Source organism: Trachinotus anak, unplaced genomic scaffold (assembly GCF_046630095.1).
Source record: "Trachinotus anak isolate AG129_WGS33_773 ecotype Australia unplaced genomic scaffold, CSIRO_AGI_Tana_v1 ptg000013l, whole genome shotgun sequence".
NCBI classification, from domain to species: domain Eukaryota; kingdom Metazoa; phylum Chordata; class Actinopteri; order Carangiformes; family Carangidae; genus Trachinotus; species Trachinotus anak.
Window position 1 is genome coordinate 8,871,864 of NW_027273864.1, and position 20,905 is coordinate 8,892,768.

General features: G+C 40.9%; 1 protein-coding gene across 1 annotated transcript in view; it reads left to right on the top strand.

The window, feature by feature from the left end:
• Window positions 1–20,212, top strand: part of suclg2 (succinate-CoA ligase GDP-forming subunit beta) — a 90,772-nt gene extending 70,560 nt beyond the window's left edge. The window contains exons 10-11 of the mRNA XM_071493678.1: window positions 9,887–10,007; window positions 19,072–20,212. Of these exons, the coding sequence (XP_071349779.1) occupies window positions 9,887–10,007; window positions 19,072–19,184 (234 nt within the window). The 3' untranslated portion in view covers window positions 19,185–20,212. The remainder of the gene's footprint in view (window positions 1–9,886; window positions 10,008–19,071) is intronic.
• Window positions 20,213–20,905: the final 693 nt, after the last annotated feature.

Here is a 20,905-nt window from a genome sequence, read left to right on the forward strand (position 1 = left end):
TGAAAGCCAAACCTAAACCTTGGAATTGATAAGCTGTTAAGATTTCATATTCCATCTTTAATGCTTTCACAACCCACTGTTGATGAGTGAAACAGTGTTTGTGCAGCAGTGTTTATTTCTTCAGAAATTCCCCTAAGCTGCCCTGGAAATTCTTTGGTGACAGAAAAGCATGTGGACATGAGCAGATGTAGCACATTCATAGCAAGCTCGGGACCTGCTTCATTTGAACTGTCCAGCACTGTCCGAGTGTCTGAACAGGCCTTTCAAACCCTTCAATAACGAGGTAACCACCCCCCACCCCCCACCCCCCACTGCTGTACCTGTGAGCCAACACCGTGTACTCCCTGCCTTCATCTCCATGACAAAGAGAGACAGAGTTGAGGTGCAACAAAGTATATTTTCTAGAGTTGACCTTCAAAGTCAGTGTGCAGGCTTTCAGGCACCACAGGTGGATTAAAAAACACTAAATATGAACACATAGACATTGTCACACACAGCCTCATCTACTGATGAAATAAGTAAATTATTAGTGGAATGACGACACTAAAGTAGTATTATATTAAAGTATGCTGAAAACCCTTTCACCACTCTATTACCAGAGTATTATAATAAAATGCTAGAATTGCGACTGTAAGACAGTAGTACATGCAAGATGAACTACATTACCAAGCGCATCTTCACAAACATTCAGTTTTGCCTGAGGCAGCAAACAGTTGGTCTTAAATTCAAACTGTGTGCAGATGAAAGCCTGTTTTTTTAATATGGGAATAATAATAATGTAAATGATGACTGGATGTTTTCCCAGTGTGTTGTTAAAAATGTGTTCACGGACACGGCGCTTTTTTTTGAACCTCTTGTCATGTTGTGTTATTGGCATCAGTTCCTCGACTCCCACTTGAGCGTGCCATTTGCCGCTGTGCGAGGAATACCAAAAACTCCTTATAAATGAACTGTACATTAAAACTCTGAGGGCAGGTGAGAGTGATGCATAAACTCCGTGAAGGCATATGGAAAGGGTGAGAACCCTGGCGCCTTTTCATTTTAAGACAACAGCACTGACATGGTGCATTCTTTCATGGCCTCCATAAAGCCTTTCTCAATTACATCCAGAATGATAGTGATCCATGCATAAAGCACAGAGTGCCTCAACACTCAAAGTCTCAGTTAACTTCCATGAAGTATTGGAAACAGTTAGGAACACCCATGCTGAGCCGGTTGGCATGCAGTTATTCACAGTGTGAATTTTCTATATGACAGGATGCAGGGGTAAAACATTGAGTGCTAACAAGTTCACAGTTTTTTGCTGTCGTTTACTAAAGTGGTAAACAACATTGTATTTCCTGTAACTGCTTCACAATATAAGCCTCCCTATGGTTCCTTTACCAAACAGTGGTGGTGCTATCTGTTGGATGAAAATTAATACAGGGAAGAAGAAGTAGAACACAAGTCCAAACCTACACATAAACAAACCAGTCAGTTTAACACAAGACTTGAGGGGACTGTCATGGTTTGGCCCTGATCCAAAACATGGACAAATTATTTCAGGACAGCACATCCGCAGTGTTCACGCTGTAGTCCAAATGCATATCTTCAACGCCTTGCCAAGCTATGATGTGGCTAGAATACATATATATATATATATATATATACTGAATACTTGTGGTATACTGAATACTTGTGGTATACTTGTTGAATTAAATGAAAATTGTGCAAAACACCTCAAATAACATTCACAGATTTTGAAAGGAGCTATTTGTAAATTTGTGCGATGGCTACATAACCAACATTAGCATTAACAGCTGTTTACTTACCAGTCCAGAAGAAATGCTCAGCGACAAACTTCCTGTACTCACCAAGAGCTGCCTCCAGCGGCACCAATGCTAACTCTCGACTCTATCACATCTGGTCAGCACACTAACCAGCTAGCCCTGGCCCGTCTCATCACTTTCTAGTAGCAACTCATTGTAGCCTACAATCTGCCCTGAGGACGTAGTGCTGCTCAAAGGGCGTTTTATAACCTCTAATATTGTAAAGACAACAATGGCTGAAACTCTTGTCAAGTGACTATCACCACAATCCGCTCCCAGCAAGAAATCACTTATGGCAGCAGAGAAAACGTATAAATAGCCCCTAGAAGTCTTAACAGTCACAGAGAAATAACATGTTGACTGACATAATAAATGCAGTGCAAAAACAGAAATTAAGATCTGTCAAATAAAGAAAGCTTCCCTTTCTCATTTATGCTGCGTTTTCAGACAGAAAGAAAAAAAATTGAAAGGGGAAAAAAAAACAAAACAAATTTGGGTGAAATTGGGGAAGCATTATAAAATAATACCCTCAGTCCAGCACGGCACTATTTCTGTGTTTGCTCACCATTTTGTTTAATATTATTTGTGCCACTCACACCTGTCAATCGTGTTAAAAATAATCTCAGTGGGAATTCCTGACAGTGACTGGCAAAAGGCAAACGATTACTATCATTAATCACCACATGCTGTATGATTTTTATCTCCCGACTGTCAACACCAACTGGTCCAGACTGGAACAGACTTGAGCCCATTTGGTCAAATCAGTCATTGCACACAAATTATCAAATTATATGTGGGTTCCCTGCCTAAAATGACAGTTGTGTTTTTTAATTTTGATTTTATTTGCAGATTAATCTTGGAAGTGACTAAATCTCTAGCCATAAACGGCAAACAACAGAGATGTTCTCACAGGGACCATGTGATAACAACCCTGGCCAATACTCCATCAAAATGGCTCCTCTGACCTCATCCATAACACCACATATCCTCCAAGCTGCCCTGTCCACTGACTCTTCACCCTAAACCCCTCCTGTGTGACATCTTGGGCTTGTCTGGTAATTTGAAGATGTGAAGGACCGTGGCTTTCCTGAGCTTATTAAACCACACTGAGTCATTGCTACACAGTGCTACACAAATTGACTTTCACAGAACCCCAGTGTGTAATGACTGATTGAAAGGTAATCAGTACAGAATGGTTGGTTACCCAAAGCTGTGATGCGGTTGTGACAGCCCGTGACCCCACTGCTCAGTCACTACAGATAGCCAACCTTAAGGCAGTGAGGACCATCTCCAGGATCTATTCTCTGGTCACATGGCTCGTGCCAGGTCTCACCTTTCCTCATTTCACTCTTCCTTCACTCCCTCACCCATCCCTTCGCACAAACCTCTTTTGGCTGGAAGCAAAGCCATTCCTGCCTTGATTGGTTTCTATTCTTTGGCCTGTGGAGAAAAATGGAGTCAGAGGGGGGCTGGAGGTGGGAGGTTGCTGAGTGCTCATGAAGTACTCTTGGCCAGGGCAGATGTGAGAAGACTCAAGGATGTGAATAAATGTGAGCGATGCACAGTAGGGCTCAGGCTGTAAAATGGCACTGCACCCCTCTCAGGACATGAGAACCCTGGAGTTGTAGTGTATGTCTGAGGCAGATTTTGATTTGGTTTTAAAAAAAAGAATCACTTTAGTAAAAGAATCACTTTCACAATAAGCATAATTTGTTTTATGAAAAGAGAATCCGAATAAATTGCCCAAGACAAATGTATTCTGTGGATATCTCCAGAGCAGGATTACAGTCATTTTTAAAACATGAAGTCAATATGAAGTCTTGAAAATTCTAATGGCTAATGGTGTTAAAAGGAGCTAATAAAGTGTATGTGGTAGACTGAGTTTAGTGGTTACACCTTTATGCCCTCCAGATGAAACCTTGTCTCCACAGGCATCGATCAGGCAGGTTTCCTTCTGCCTATTGCGGTGGGTTTTTTACTGTCGAGTGAAACTTCAGATGCCACTGTCTGTCAAGAGGTGTCTTCACCGGTGACATGGGCAATCTTTGACATAATGCTCAGTCTGTCTCTCCACACTCCCAAGAAAGGGCTGTCATGCTTCAGCAGGCCGGATAATTATTTCCCTCTTATCCCTCCTTGCCAGGGCCAATCCTAGTCTTCAATAGAAGCTAGGGACCGCACCACTTCCCATCACCTCTCTCCGTCTCTCTTCTTCTCCATCTCTCCTCCTCCATCTGTTTCACTTCACCCCACTCTCTGACTTCAAGACCCTCTTTTTCCCTCAGTCTGTCTTTGTGTCATTCTCTTTCTTTTTCTGTATCCTCTCTAAGAATAGATTTGCACAGGCGAAATAGCTCCTCAGTTTGACAGAACTGATGCTCAAAATAGTTACGTTCCATAAAAGATTGTCATATGAGCATCTTTATTACATGGCATTCGATTCTCTCAACACATGTGACAAAGAACACATGAAGAACACATGAAATCTTTCTTCTTCCTTTCATCCACAGCGGTTCCACATCCACAGTGTTTCAAGGAACAAAATGATTCTAAGAAAGCACTGGCTGTGATAGGTAGTGTTAGGTTTATCTTATATGTGTAGACTATGTAGACAAGGCTTTATTTCTTCACTTTTGTCCTCTTTATTAAAATGTATCAACAATGCTCTGCAGTGATAATTTGACACCATGTTTCTTTTGTCGCTTGTGTATTCAGTAATCCCATGGGTTTGTCAGGGGTCCAGACAAACTTTATCTAGTTCTTGCACCCTTTTTGGCCGTCCCATCAACCAAAGTAAATTTTGAGTGGCCAAGTTCAGCATTTTCTGGTTTGGATGCAGCTTGACGTAGAAGCTGTGACATTAAATCCAAAAAAAAGATATGTTTAGAAATCCTAAATAATACAATGATGGTAGGAGGTCATTTACTCCTACTGTACGTTGTTCCTCGCTCCTCACCAAGAGCAGTCCCGTCATTCCAAGATGTAAGATTAGGGCCAGCAGGCTCCCCTTTGATATGGAAGCTGTGCATGTTAACCTGTGGCCCCAGGGCCAAGCACAGGGCCCCCAGCAGATCGAAAACAAATAAACAAGGCCTGCCAGAGCAGGCAGTGACAGTACAGGCTGTCTCCAGTAGATAAGACCGAACAATAGCCCTTAATAGGCCACAGAGAGACACACACCCATCTCCAGCACTGCCTTTTTCTACTCATATCTGGTTGCTGGTAACAAAGGAAACAAGATGCTTTCCCTTTTCTTTCTTTCCTGCAGAGAGATTAGCAGCGCTTAACAGGGGCATGGGCTTGAAAATGTGTATTTGAGTGATAATTCAGCAACGCACGCCCAACCCGTAACGAGGAGCCTTGCAGAAAGAGAAGGAATACAATGCTTATATTTCCCCCTGGGTTGAAACTTGGAGGAGAAGAGTACATCATGTTTGTTATTATCAGTCTATGGAAGGAATATCACGACTTTCTGAACATGTGATGTTGCTTTCCATTTTGTGTTCATGTTTCAGTCCATACAGATGACCATAGATGTATAATTTGACTGTTTTAAAATTAGACATTTGCCAGTGTCCATACTAACAGCTCACATATTTTGTCAAACATGCATCTAAGCCACATTTCATGAAAACACACAGAGTATATACAGGCGTATAATACAGGACCACGTGAGCATGTCAAATTGTCTGAGTTACATTTCTTTCTTGTCCTAAATGCAGTTAGTGGGGCGTATAAAAGCAGGCAGAAAAGCCTGTTTCTCCCGTGAAGGCCCTTTTTTGACTTTGACTCAAAAAAGCCTTGGCAGGGTATTGCAATGCCGGTAGCAACGATTGTATTTTGTGAAATTTGAATCATTTCACCGTCACCCAGGTAGTAGGCACCAGCTCATACCGTAACACTGCCTGAAAGAACACACAAAGATCCTCTAAGAGAGCAAGCTGGCACATTATACCTGATGCCTTTATGCTGAGCTCTGATGAAAGAAATCCACCCCGCTGCCAGGTTAGCTCACCTGAAATGAATGCCTTTAAGGAAAGAGCCTGTACTTGGGTCTGTGACAGGAGGTAAAACGCTGCAGAGTGTGATGTTGGAGATTTCAGATGGATTGGAGTGTGCGATGCAATTTCATACCTTAAGGCTGGATTTCTGAGATGCTGATGAATGGAGCAGAGCAGAGTTAGACTTTTGATTGTAGAAGGCATCAAACCAAGGAGACTGACCGTACATTTGGCTCCCATTTTTTTTGTGCCAGTTTATCATTGTGGCATTTTAATCCCATACAGACTACTACCTTGCTAAAAAGACGTAATATGTTTTATAACTAATGTGCACTGCACAGTTGTGGAAGGTGGTGTTGCTGTGGATCTGTGATTTTTACTTGGAATAGGCAGAAGTGGTAGAACTTGTACATGAAATGTCTGCTCATTTCTGGTCGTCGGTTTGTACAGGGACAATAATGTCCCTTAGGTTGTACGCTTGCTTGTAAACCTAAAACTGAGAAATTATGTGCAAAAAAAAAAAAAAAACCTACAGCCAAGTGCAACTCAGTTCTCGGCACATCCATATTTCTATAAACTGCATTTACTTCTGTGCCAAGCAACATAAATCATGTCTTATGTATCATTAATATACATGGGTGTCAATAGGAGACGCATGAATGGAAGAAATATGGTTCTTCCCAATAGAGGCAGAGTTGAAAAATGGGCTGCAGAGGGGCGAGAATAGAGTCCTCCATAGTGAGGCTGCAAAACACCATCTAAATCTCTGCTGCCCCCCAGTGGGGACCAGATAATGCTCTGTGTGTGTGTGTGTGTGTGTGTGTGTGTGTGTGTGTGTGTGTGTGTGTGTGTTTGAGACACCCTGAGTCAAACACTGTGATACAGTATGAGAAGTCTTAACTACCTAGAACCCCATGCTGTATAGTCTCCTTTATGTAAATACATTGATATTATAAAGTAGTGTCTGATATTGCTGTGGCACAGTGTTTGTTATTTCACTTGAGGAGCAGTCATATATTGTCAAATACATTCCGCTGTATATACATGGCATTTTGCATGTGCTAGTCTTTGCTGATACATAAAATACGAAAACATTGTGCTTCTGTGAAGAGATTTTAGTCTTGGAAATTCATATTGTAATACAGTTACTGTATGAAGTGAGTAAATCTGTTGCACATCATACAGATTATACACAGACACAAATCCAGGGCTTTGTTCAATAATATTCAAACTCCAGTCACACTTTTTTTTCCTTTTTTTTTTTTTTTTCTTTTTTAAGCTGGCTTAGTACAAATTCCTTGTGGCAGCAGCAGTGTTGGCCTTGTCCCCCTGCTGTGGGCTACACCTGCACAGGGCAGTGAGGAAATTCACACTCACACCTGCCCTGAGGCACAATATAAATACACATACACACGTACACACATACATACACATAGTGAACTGCAGATCACAAGGGCTGTCAGAAGAACAGTTTTATATATGTCTGAGGTTTGAGAACCAGCAAGCCAGCCTCGTTTCACACCTCTTTCTTTCCACCCGTCTGTCTGAACTCTGATGTCTTTCCACTCTCTGCCACTTTTCACACATGTACTTTCATGCTAGTCATATTGGGTAGACCATGTCACTAATATATATTTTCTTTAAAAGGTTTGTGAATGGAGTTATTTTTCCCATTATAGTAGTGAACTTGTAGTAGAACAGTTGGGGGAACAGTTGGAAGCTGTGATCACCCACAGTCATGCCCGCTGGGTTTGCCAGTCAACACTTGCAGGTTGTGCACATCAGTGTGTGGTGAGTGTGTGTTGGAGGCAGCATCCCATCAATAGTGGTACATCAGTCCTAGAAGCAATGATGAACAGCACGGACACCTTGAGGCTTGACTTCACTTTACAATAAAAGGGGCATTCCACCAATTGTTACACATGACGACCAGTTCACTTGTCACAATAAAGATGTGATCAGGGTGAGCACGGGTTGAGTTCTGATTTTAACATAAAGTGTTACAAACTTAGTACATGGAGTTTGAAAGATGTAAGCATTTATCAGGCATGTTGGATGTAATGAAAGATCCTGTTGTGTTGTACAGTGGGAAATGTAGGAGCCTGTGTTTTTGGAGCTTCATCAGGATATCTCAGCTTCTGCTGCTTTAATTCTTGCAAATGAGATTGCATTCCCTAAATATCATCATAAATGATACCATGCTTAGTGACAGGGCTTTCTTAAAATCTTGTGTCAGGACATTTGAAACCTAATTAAGTTTAAGATTTTAGTTTTTAGGCTGAATGAGAACAGTACGTATATTAAAGAGCAAGTAACCATTGTGACATTTGTACATTAACCCAATGATAAAATGAGCCTAACCTAGTTTAAGGTGATTACAACAAAAGGCTATAGAGTGGATGATAATTTGAAAAAAATCTTTGTGGCAGTGAGACATCACTCTGTGTCTTGCTATAGAAAGAAAGTATCCTCTATCTCATCAGAACACCTCATCACATATTATTAGTTATGTAATCTGCAGGCCATGATTCATTAGTTTTTCATTTGAACATCTGAGTCGTGTTCAGTTGCAGTGTGTGGCTACTGTTTTCCTGCCTTTTCCCCTTGTTTTTGTTCCTTCCTGGTCACATCCCTGCATGATATACTTAATCAGCGTGAAACAGTTCTCCATGTTGACCTAACAGCTTGCTCAATTCTTCGCATGGCGTCTGAGTCTTTATGCTGTTGCCCACATCTGTGTTTGCTTTGGAGCTCTCTCCTGGTCTTATGTCACTCGCTGCTGTTTATAAGGAGATGCTAATTTGGATAGCATGTAGAGGACAATGCCATGGCTGTCGCTCTGATAGCAATCCAAGTCCTTGATCATCTCTGCCTGTAAACATCATTACCACACACTGAAAACATACATATTCACAACAGGCACGCACACGAGCACGCACACACCCACAAGCTGCTCATCCAAATCGGCGCTAACAGATTAGCAGTGATTATAAACAAACATGGAGGATTAATCCTGTGTGCTCTCAGTCTACTTTTCCACTGAGCTAGCCAGGGTAATTACCAAGTGCTAGATTGTCAGTGTAATCACACACACACACACACACACACACAAAATCTAGCTGCCTTGCTTCACTACTTAGCGATATCAGTTTTGAGCTGATTTTGTAAGAAAGTTGAAGATATATTTTGCAAACAAACTGCAGCTGAAGTGAACACAAGACAGACGGTGAGGTCGTTTGGAGCAACTGAGCATCTTCAGAACTCAAAGGTTTGTACATGATAGCTGTTAGTGAATGTGGACTTAAATAACAAGTGAATTTGAATTTCAAGGTCACTGGCAGGGTGGGAGTGGACTGTTTAATCTGCTGACCATTGTGTGTGTATCTGATTCTATTTTATTCTCTTACTAGGCTGTCAGATTCTTTTACCACACATGGTATGTAAATCAGTTCTAAAGGCTAAATAAGATGCATTGCTCAGCCAAATCAGAGGGTTTGAAAACCAGCCAGGTGTGCAGCTTCTGTTGTTTGTCGTTTCACCGCTTCCCACTGAAATATTGCTTTATTATTTGGTTCCGGTGATGCCTCTCTCACCTGCTGCTGGCCTCTTAATTTCAACAGAATATCACTTTCTTCTGTCTCCATTGCGACAGTCTTGTATCGCCTCGGGGTGCGCAGCCTGTGGGTGCATGACTTACTCTACACAAACTTGGTGGTGCGGCTGCTCTACTCTGTTTTCCTCTGTAGCAAGATTTCAATCTTGAAACAGTTTTGCACTAATGTGGTAACAAGTGTTTACAGCTACATTGGACATATATTATAATGTAAATGTCACCATGAGAAATTTTCAAAACGTTTTGCTGGTCTTGAACTGCTATGTGGTTTGTTTTGGACAAAGTTTGTCCAGTCACCACAGTGGTTTTTGGAGAATACAGATGTGCATCTCTTGTACAGTGATTCTTGGATTGTGCACCATGTGTTATTTGCAGGTGGCAAATATGAAAATATATAACCATCTCCTCATTATTCAGTTTGCATCCTGGTGTGTTAAATCCTTTCTTTGTCTCTTCTTTCGCAGGTGGAGGCCATCCTAGTCAACATCTTCGGTGGGATCGTCAACTGTGCGATCATCGCCAACGGCATCACCAAGGCCTGTCGAGAGCTGGAGCTGAAGGTGCCACTGGTGGTCAGGCTTGAAGGTAGGAAAACTGCCTTAAGGGGCACACACACACACACACACACACACTCACACACATAAAGAAATGCAGTGTTTTCCTCTCTGACCCTCTCAGATGACACTCCCACTCACATAATACACACGTGTGCAACACACCTCTCAGAATTACAGGCCATTGATCTCCATATAGACTTTACTGAAAGTATTTGACCTTAATGAGGATTTGATGATGCCGGGTAATGACACTGACCTCAAAGCTATGCAACCAAGTTCACACCTCCACCCCGCTGAGGGTCTGTTTGCTTTAAAATGTAGAACATCTTGAGGCTGAAGCCGCCTTTATACAGAGATCCTGCTACATTGCTGTTAAGTTGACTCAAAGCCGCATGTTGGTCCCCCAGTGTGTGGTTTTTCACAGCATGCCGGCGTACTGGAACCAGAGTTGTGACGTGTAAAACACAACAGTGTCAGCATCTGTCCCGCCATGACGACTCGTCACACAGACGTCGGTCCAGCTCTGTGCGCCCCCAATCCATGTTTGCACTTTTTATACAGAACAGCAAGACCGAATAAAGGTGCAACATTCCTGCCTTGAACAGGTTTGGAGACTTAAGTTCTTAAGAGACTGTGGTTCAGCCAATCTCTGATTAGCCAGTGCTTTTTTTTTCCACATGGCTACTAACTGCATTCAAACACGGGTCAATAATGACTGATAATGTAGCTAGCTATCTAATTTTAAATGTACATTGGAAACCGCTTAAATGGTCAAATCAATCACTATAAGTGACTGATTATTATAACCAGTTTTTATATTTTTCTTAATTTTTCATGCAGGTTATCATCTAATTGATTTTTTAATATTGACACATGAATATAATATAAATAATAAACTGATTTAAGGTTAGAATTACAAACTGTGGCCCTCTCCTGTTCCAAGCCTGGTCTGAATGGTCAGGGTGAAAGAAATACACTCTACTCAAGTAACATACCTGCTGCTGTTAGAGAGAGAAGACGATAATTACGAACTGTAAAAGACACAAAACGCGAGCAGACCAGGAACAGAAGGGCAAAATAACTCACTGAGCCACAGCGTTGAAGATATCACATGGTGTGCAAGTGTGCATAGCAAGCACACGCACGCACACACACACACACACACGCTTGTGGCTCTTATCAGTCCACCGACTGGTCGACAGATGCAAATTAGTAGTATTAGTACAAATACGTTAGTAGAGAGCCTTAGTAACAGCTTGAAGTAGGCGGCTAAAACAGTATTCATGTATTTTTGTATGAAAATACCCAAAATGAACACTGTAAGTGGACAACTTGATTACTATAAACAGATTATTTAACAGAATATTTTCATAGGAATTATTCTGTCCCAAGCGTTTTGATCCATACAAGCGGTTGATCTCTGTAACTGTGATCACTATGTTTCCACTGTATTCATTTACTGTTTTGAAGTGACAAATATATCTAGTATATTACTGCTACAGTGTAATTGTGAAACAGCAGGGTTTAAAGCACCTCTGTCCCACCTTGTTTCAGACTTTAGAGCCAAGGTATTATTGCTGCAGTACTCTCTGGAGCCTATCCATCTTCATAGTGGCCCATTGTTTCAGTAAGAACAGCCGTGCATTTCTCATACACGTCACATTCTGCTGCACCCGTCATTAGCACTAGCCACAATAACAGTAGAGACGGCTCTGATTGGCTCACCTTTCACCTGTATATGCTAATGAAATCAGTTTTTTCTGTGTGTGTGTGTGTGTGTGTGTGTGTGTGTGTGTGTGTGTGTGTGTGTGTGTGTGTGTGTGTGTGTGTGATGGCAGCAGTGACTCCTGGAGGCGTGGGGCCAGTTGGTGGTTAGCTTAATTGTCAAGTTCCTGCTGAGTGGTGAAGAAGGAAGGTGTGTGTGTGTGTGTGTGTGCGCGCGTGCGTTAGCCATCAGCACTTCATACTGTCCTCACCGGTAGTATAGTTTTGTAGGTCAGGGCATGTAAGCTGTTTCTAGAAAGCTACTGTGCACTGAAGCATTTCAGTGCAGTATGGACATGTCTGTTCAGAGCACGATAGGGTGGGAAATGTTTAGGTGTCATATTTATATCTAACAGGTTTGTCCTCAGTCAAATAAAACTTGTTAACACATACACTCCTACATAGATTCATTAAGCAAAGGTCAGGCATCAAATTGGGACAGTGATCAACATCCAAATCAAAAAAAGTCCCTGCACACTGATATTCTAACCTCGTATATATAGACAACTGTGATGATACAATACACATCACTTGCAAACTGGAAAATTTCCAATATAAATGTGAAAACAAGATGGCTGATTATCTCCATCTAAATTATCTCCATCTAAATATTAAAATTAATCAATAAAAAACTGGACTACTAAAACGCAAGTGTTGACACAAAAAATGACATATATTTCAATGGAATTTTTCAGTTATAGGAAAAATATATAATCAGGATTTAACATGATGAGACTGATCGATGAGAATCAGTTTACAAGAAGATTTGGTTGTCCACAGAAAATGCAACTAAAAGTAAGTAAAGTAAACGAGTATAATGCCCTAATGTTATCTAATATAATCAACATATGGATATTGAATCTGTATACATAATTGTAAATATTGAATATTGAACATTGTACGTGTATTGGAACACCTAAATTAGTAGTTGTGTTTCGGTAAAAAGTCAGTGCACAGTCAAAGAGCAGGGAACAAGATAGCAGGTTGGGGGTTCTGTTATGTGTTTGTGTATCTTGTGTAGCTGTTTCCCAGCACCTGCAAAAATGTATAGAAGTGTGTTTGCCTCCTAATGATTTGACGCTGATCAACACCTTTAAGAATGTGTGATGTTGTTTTCACTATTCCCCTTTAAAAAAAATGTTGTGCAGTGTGTTTTGTCAGAAATTGTTTCGCACCTGAACCAAAAGCGCAGCTTTAACAAGGACGTGTGTGTGGCTTAAACCCAAATCCCACAATATACCACTGTTGCCGATTGAGCACACAGCTAAACTTGCAGTACATTCAAATGTGCCTTGTGGCTGAAGAGCAAGTGCACAACCGCTGAAATGTGTCACTGTAGAAGGAACTAGATCGGCAATCAAAACAGACCTTTAATTAGTCACCACACATTCTTCAAACCAGGCTGTGTAATTCAACCTGACTCACAAAGAGGGTGAGTCCAGAAGGTCACTGCTGGTGGTTGGTCTAACCACGTTTTCTTGGCCCGGGCCTAATCCAAGCTTTCGCTGTGGGTCATTACATCCAGGGCTGCAGTCTTTTGGAGAAGATTGGTTCAGAATCAATCAGCTCAGCTTGCTAGGCTGACCGCAGGGCAGTGAGAACGGCCCAGCGCTCTTCAACAGGATCAGGATGGATTAACTGGCACACTTTTAATTGGGAAGGCTCTTTTCAAAGGCCTGGGCTGATTGCATTGGTGGAGAGCTATGTATTCCCATATGTGGATGACAAGGGCCATGTGGTCTAGATGTTGATAGGGTTGAATTAGTTGATAGGGTTCGCATTGAGTGTTGGCTGTGGGCTGATCGAGATTCTAGCTGAAATATGCCAGGCTCATGAACTTCAGATTTAGTGCTCATCTTCATTCACTGCAAATTCTTGCAACAGATTCAGCCCAGACAGGAAGTATAGACCCTTGTGCACACACTTGTTTAAGGTATCATAAGAAGAGAGATACCTGAGGAAGTACTGCACTGCCCCCTTTTGCCATGGTGTGAACATGGACATGTATTGTTCTATGAAAATGTTGTCTCCCACTAAGGAAAAAATCCCCCTTAAATAGCCCTCAGGGTCCAGGGAAAAAGGTGACCGCTTTCACTTAACTCTGTTCCCCGGCCTATTGATTTACTGAGCCATTTCACAACTGTCTGTCAACCAGTGGAGGCTGTTTTCTCCTTAAAAGGAGATCTGGCCATTTTTTCTCCCATTTAATTAAAAAGAGACGTGAGGTCCTGCAGTAGTGTTGAGATTCCTCCTTCAGTCCTGACAGTGTTATTATATCCTAAATAGCCATCTGCTGCAGCTGCACACACACACAAACAGATTTGCAAGTATGCACACAAACATAAAGATTTTGACGAACACAATGTGTTTCTTTAGCCCTTATGACTCATGAGAATGAATGCTGTGAAAGCAGGGATGTTATTTGTTAATACAGTGGGTTTGTTAATTAAAGTCAACATTGATGGAAAGCTAAATAACTACATGAACTGTCACTGTTTAAATCTAATATACTTAGCTATAGTGTGTGTCTCTCCTTAACAACGGTCTAGACGACACAAGAAACATGAAAACTCTGATTAATGACTGGCCAGCACATCAAAGGAAAAAAACGTCTGCTCCACTCAGGAGTATCCCGCTCTGCCTTCAAATGAGAAGCATTTGATGTTTGACACACAGGACGCGGGAGGGAGGAGCAGGGCTTATCCATTTTTGGCTGTGAAAGGAAAAGTTGCACTGTTTGGTGCTGATTATAGCGACGACTAACAATCAAAGTCAGCCGGTGTGATGCTGGTCAGTGATGAAAGAAAATGTTTTTTACACCAATTATTTGCAGTAAAAGGGATAGCAAGACACCAAACCACTGGTATTGTCTGTAACATATCTCTTCTTTAATATGAAACCATATTATGGACTGTTTTGAATTTTATTATTATTATTATTAATAATAATAATAATAATAATAATAAACTTTATTTAAAGAGCACTTTTCATACAAAAGATGTAGCTCAAATTTCATTAACAAATGAAATAGTACAATAAAATAAGTTATTTTAGAATTTTTGAATTTATTTGTACATATATCATCTGCCTGAACAAGGAAATCACCAGTAGTGAGCCCAAACGTCTCCCATAGAGCCTCAGCAAAAGTTTCAGGTACATGAGGATTCTTCTTCATCTGTTTCAAACTAGCTTTACGAAGTTACTTCATTAACTGCCATACTGCACTGCTTAACAAAATTTAAAAAAAAAAAAAAAAAAAGGAATATTGGCCAAAAATATTTGTCATTACACTGATACAAATATTAAGCTCTTTAGAAAGTTTCCAATACTGAACTCTTGAGTGTTACGATTTCCTTTTTTTGTGAGAAAACTAATTAAAAAACTGTGGCACAGGCTCCTAAGTGAAGGCAATGTAACATTTTTTTGAGCACCAGCCGCTGTGGCCCACAATGACAAGGATAACAGAATAATGGGCCCTTTTCACACAAGACATTTTGACACATCACATTTAGCAAAAGCAAAGGTGTAAAAAATTAAATTAATGTTGACTTTGTTGGCGTTGGCTCACTGTCACACTGTGGTAACTTACTGGGCCACTTGAATAGCACAGAGCCATTGTTAGTGTTATTAGCAGCAGCTGTGCTTTTCTTACTGTGACAAGTCAAAATGTCTGCTGTGAGAAAGGCCCAGAGAAAAACACAGAGAAACAAGTAACAGCAGAACAAGTAGAGAAGAAGTCTTCGTGTCAGCAAAGTGAATAAATGTAAGTTTCACAGCAATATTTAGATAAAGTTTGCTAACATTAGCCACATTTAGCTTCTGGTCATATCAGAAAAGGTAAAGCTGTAGCAGCAAAGCCACTGAGTGGATCGAATTGAGCAAGGATGCGTTTTATTGCTAATGAATTCAGCTTTTCATCTGTAAAAGAGAGATTTTTGAAAATCACACGTCACTTTAAATGATGCCAGAAAACAAAGTTCAGAGCGATTGCATCGTCCTAACACAGCACCAATCTAACACATAAACGCTGTCAAGCTTTACATCCTTTTGTGTCTTAGCTTTCCCTTATACATGATGAGAACTCACACTAATAGGGAACAATCAGAACCAAAGTTTCTCTGTGGGTCTTCCCCTCTCATCAGATCTTATCTCCAGTAAACACAGCGTGTGCAGACAGAATTAGTCTCAAGTTTAGAAACTGCAGCATTAACAGAATCCCTCCAGCACGCCTGTGTGGCACAGCCCCAAGCCTTATTATCCTGTTGAAATATGGTGGCCTGCAATTGACTTGCATTTAAGTGACATTTTCACAATAGTCACAAGTGGGCTTGCTAATTAGAGCAGAGATCCAACAGGAAATGTGTTGTGAAGTGGCAATATATCACAAGGTAAAATACTGAGTGCCGCCTGGTCTTTTGTTGTCTTGGCTTGAACAGTGTGTTTAAAGCCTCGTCTCTCAGCTGTCTTGTAATGCCGGTCACTTGATCCTTCGTTCAGCAGTGGACAGCTTGCGGAGCTGTGGGGAAATGATGGTGATGTGAACTGGGAATGACATGAAAATCCAAGAGAAACCTGTTAGAAAACAAAGCTCAGAGCAGCAAGTTATGAAATCCAGAGATCTCACATGCTCTGACGAAGAACAAGTCAATGGCACTGATGAGTAACAGCATCCAGTCCTGAAGATGATAAGGATTGTGACCTTTTTGTGACAGTAAAGATCTTTTATATTTACACCTTTTTAATGCCACTTTTCAAAGTTAATCATATGGAATTTCACTTTAAAATAAAATTCCTTTTGGTGTGTGTGAATTTCATGTGTGTATGCATTACACTTTATACCGTCTGCCCCTATCCAGGCTGTGAGTAGGTCTCTGGCAGCACCTAGTGGCTGCAGGTGAACACACACATACACTTAGCATACTCCACATACACACACACATTCACACACACCTCGTGGTGCTGCATCCAGCTGGGCTCTGTCCTCGCCGGCGCTGCTGTGAGCTATCAGTGCTCCCTACCGCTCACAGTGGAACTGCAGTCAGCTCACAAACACACACACACACACACACACACTCATATGAAGAAAGAGACTCACGTAAATGCATGTCTCTTCCTTCACACTCATTCAATCCCACAGATGTGTGATTCCCTCCCCACACATTACATGCATAACACAGGTACCACCGATGCAGCAGTGTATAAACCGCACACACTATAGCTGCTCATGAATATTTATGCATGAAAAAAAAAAAAAATGCATGTGTTGTTTATTTTGTTCCAGTGCTATATACACTTTCCATAGGTGTATTTGTCTTTTCAGAATATCTCTTGCATTATGGATTTGCTGTGGGCCCATATAGCTGCTTCTCCCACAGTTTCATCTCCTGTTGTTTGAAGTTTGTTGTGTCGCAACTTTGTTGTCATCATCCGACAGATAAGCTTGTCACTATGATAATATGTATCTGTAAATCCCAATGAAGTTCACAGGTCAGCCTGTAGAATGTGAAGTACATAGTACTGTCCCTGTCTCCTCACTATGAGCTACAGCCTTGTCAGTTGAGACTATAAATTTGTGAGTGGACACACACACACACACACAATATTCTATGCTGTCTAATGAGAAAATGACTACAGACACACTATCCCCAGTCTATGTGCCAGAGCAAGGTCTCTTCCTGCTCTTATTCTAATTAATTACATCGCAGAATTGATTGTTTGGAGTGTGCGCCTGCAGAAATGTGTTTGGAATGACTTATTATCTGGCTGGACAAAAGAGATGAAATATTAGGCGTTAAGTGGCGCTGGTAATAGAATTCCTCATGAAAGGTCTATTGATCAGGGTGGCCAGGCCTCCGGAGAATTCACATATCATGCAGTCTTAATTACACACCAGCTAGGAGAGCTGAGGTCAACCTGTAAGTGTCTAAGCACACAGACACACACACACACACTCTCTCACCTCCAAACATTTAACACACAGATTTCTTCAGAGTGAATGTCGTAGTCACATCACATATTTTAAAGTACACAACGATAATTTTCATTCTTGATCAGTCTGTTGATTAGTTACATAAAATGTCGAAACATTGTGCAAAGTGTCGGCCACAGTGACTTTTTCAGCTGTTTTGTTTTGCTCAGTCAACACATCAGAACCAACAAATATTCATTTTATCATCATAAAAAAAACAAAAACAATAAAACTACCAAATAGTCACATTCAAGAAGCTGGAAGCAGTGATTTTTGCTTTAAAAAAATTTTTTTAATGAAAATTATTGCATGTTAATTTTCTGTCGATTGACTAATTCCTAACTAGATTAGTTTTTTTTTTAATAGTTATTTAATTGGGGCAAGATATTTAAAAAGAAGAGTGCTTTCAGTTTTACATTTAGTTTTTTGGTGTTATATGGTGAAAATTTCAGAAAGAATAGAATTAGAAAAAAAAAAACAAATGAACAAATGTAAGTCCCCACACCTGCCGGAGAAGAAGATTTCTGAAACCAGATCAGACAGATTCTGTAAAAGGCCTTTTCTCTTAGTCTATGTTAATGTGTGGAATCAGTAAGTGCCACCAGTTCTGGTTTTTTTTTTTTATTAATTAATTTTTGCTGCAGCGAGGAGGCGATTCTGCTTCATTTGACCTTTCGCTCTATTGCCGTCTCTCTCCCTTCTCATTCACTCTCCTCTCCCTCAGTGTGTCCTTCCGTCCAGTGCGGCGCCCCCTGCCCTGTGTTGTGACAGGCTTGTCAGGCTTGTGTTTGGCTGCTCAGTGTGCGGCGCTGGGAGGCAGCCAGTTCACTTTGTAGAGCCTCAGGGTTGTGCAGAGTGTCTGTGGGACTCTCTCTCTCTCTCTCTCTCTCTCTCTCTCTCTCTCTCTCGCTCTCGCTCTCGCTCTCGCTCTCGCTCTCGCTCTCGCTCTCTCTCTTTCTCTTTCTCTTTCTCTCTCTCATTCTCTGCTTGGTTGCGGACCTATCAGGCCTTGGGCACCTCCGTACTATCCAGCACCTGCTACCCCTGACCTCTGCGCAGCCAGGGGAGAACAGACACACACACGCAAACATTGCTCACAAATTGCCCTTTTGCCTCGCTGATGTAGTTCACAGGCAAAGCTGCGTTTGGATCAGCAGTTGAATTTGCCACCACTCACCCATAACTCCATCCATCTGTCATGAGTGTGGAGTGATTCCTCCAAAGGAACTCTTCGTCTTTCACACAGCGTGGTTTTTAACATCAGTGCAGATGGTGGATCAGGTTCAACCTTGTTAAGCCAGTTTTTTTTTTTTCATTTTTGTCGTTACCTGTTGTAACGGCATTTTCCTCTGTCTGTTAGGCACCAACGTCCATGAGGCCAAGAGGATCCTGACAGAGAGTGGCCTGCCCATCACAGCAGCAGACAACCTGGATGACGCCGCCAGGAAAGCAGTGGCCGCCATCAAGAAATAGAAAACCCTCAGTGCAACCTCACTACACTCTTCAACCCGTCCGCCCATCACTAACATTCATTACAGCCTCAGACCCTCGTCACCGCCACACGTTCAGACCTCCAGAACTTAAAGCCTTTTTACTGATTTGTTTTAACACTAGCTGATAAGTCATACTTTGATTTCCAACTAATTATCCGTACCACAGGTTTGATGCCTTATAGAATTCAACTTTTACACTCATCTGTGTGTGAGCAGTGCAAATGAGCTGCTTTGAACTTCATTCATCCTTTCCTCTCTATTTAATGCATTTCAATTGGGATAAATCACTCTCACGTTCCCTGTCATTATTTTACATAATGAAAGTGAAAATAATCATGTCATAGAACATACTAAAGATCTAATGGCCTCTTTCAGAGATTAGATAGGGCCCAACACTCTGCACATTCCATTCCAAGGTGAAAGACGTGGCTTTCTCTCTGCACATTATCACATTTGTATGGGATATGAATTAAGAGAGGCTTTTTTCATTTTCACCACCAGCCTTGCCATGAGGCACTTCAAAGGTAGGGTTCAACTGTTCATGAGTTGTGAAATCATTTGATGGCACTTAGCTGAAATGAATGGCAGCAGTTAACTTTGGGTCTTGCATATACATGTTTTTTTTCACCCTGTTTTTTTTCTTGTGACTTTTCTGTCCAAGTTAATCGATCCAAGGCCTTATCTGTGTCACAAATGAGGTGGATGACATTCTCATGCTGTGAATTTTGTACATCATGTCTTATTTGTAAAGTGCTACTTCACTCTATGATATACAGTGTTAACTGCGTGAATCTGTGCCTATTTCATGAAGGCTAAAGGGTTTTGTAAACTATCTTGCCAACTCTTGCAGTCCCAGCAATAGTTTCATGCAGAGGTGTTGAGAGGACAAAATCAAAAAATATGATACTACTTTTTTATTATCATGAATGTATATTGACAGGATATCTTGGATACAGTGTAAAAACTGTGTATATAATTTGAGAAATTAAAAAGAAAAATTTCAAGACAGGTTTGTGTTTGTTTGATCACTTCACATCAGTTTCCTGAAGGAAAGGACAGATCGAGACATGGAAAATAAAATTCAGTCACTGCACTGGTTCCACTGGAGAGAGTACATTTGCAGAACAAATGTAACATCAGTGGGGGTTACAGACCCTCAGGTGTTTGTACAGTTGTGTGCCTTGAGCCCACACTGTTGACTACCTGAGCAAAGGAAAACACAGTCCGGCCCTGAGGTAACCTTTGAATATACAGTGGTTCATATCTTCTTTGCCAACTCTACTCCTGGTGTAGCCAAGAACTAATGAGAACTTTTGTTCAGTTGAAGATTTAGTCAAATATTTTAGTTTCAAACTAGGGCTGCAACTAACAATTTTAACGTTTTGTTTTTCAATAAATCAATTGTTTTCTTGATAAAATCTTAGAAAATAATGAAAAAGTTCACTGTAATAATTTCCTACAGACTAAGATTATGTATATAGACACCTTGACTAAAACCCCAAAATATATTGTTTGCTGTTCTATATGACAAAGAAAAGTATTAACTCCTCACATTCAAGAAGCTGGAATCAGCGAATATTTGACATTTTTGCCTAAAAAAAAGTTGATTAATTGTCAAAATATTGCTGAATAATTTCCTAACAATTGGCTAATCATTGCAGCTTCAGTCAGTTTGTCATGTCATCGTAAACCAAAACTGTA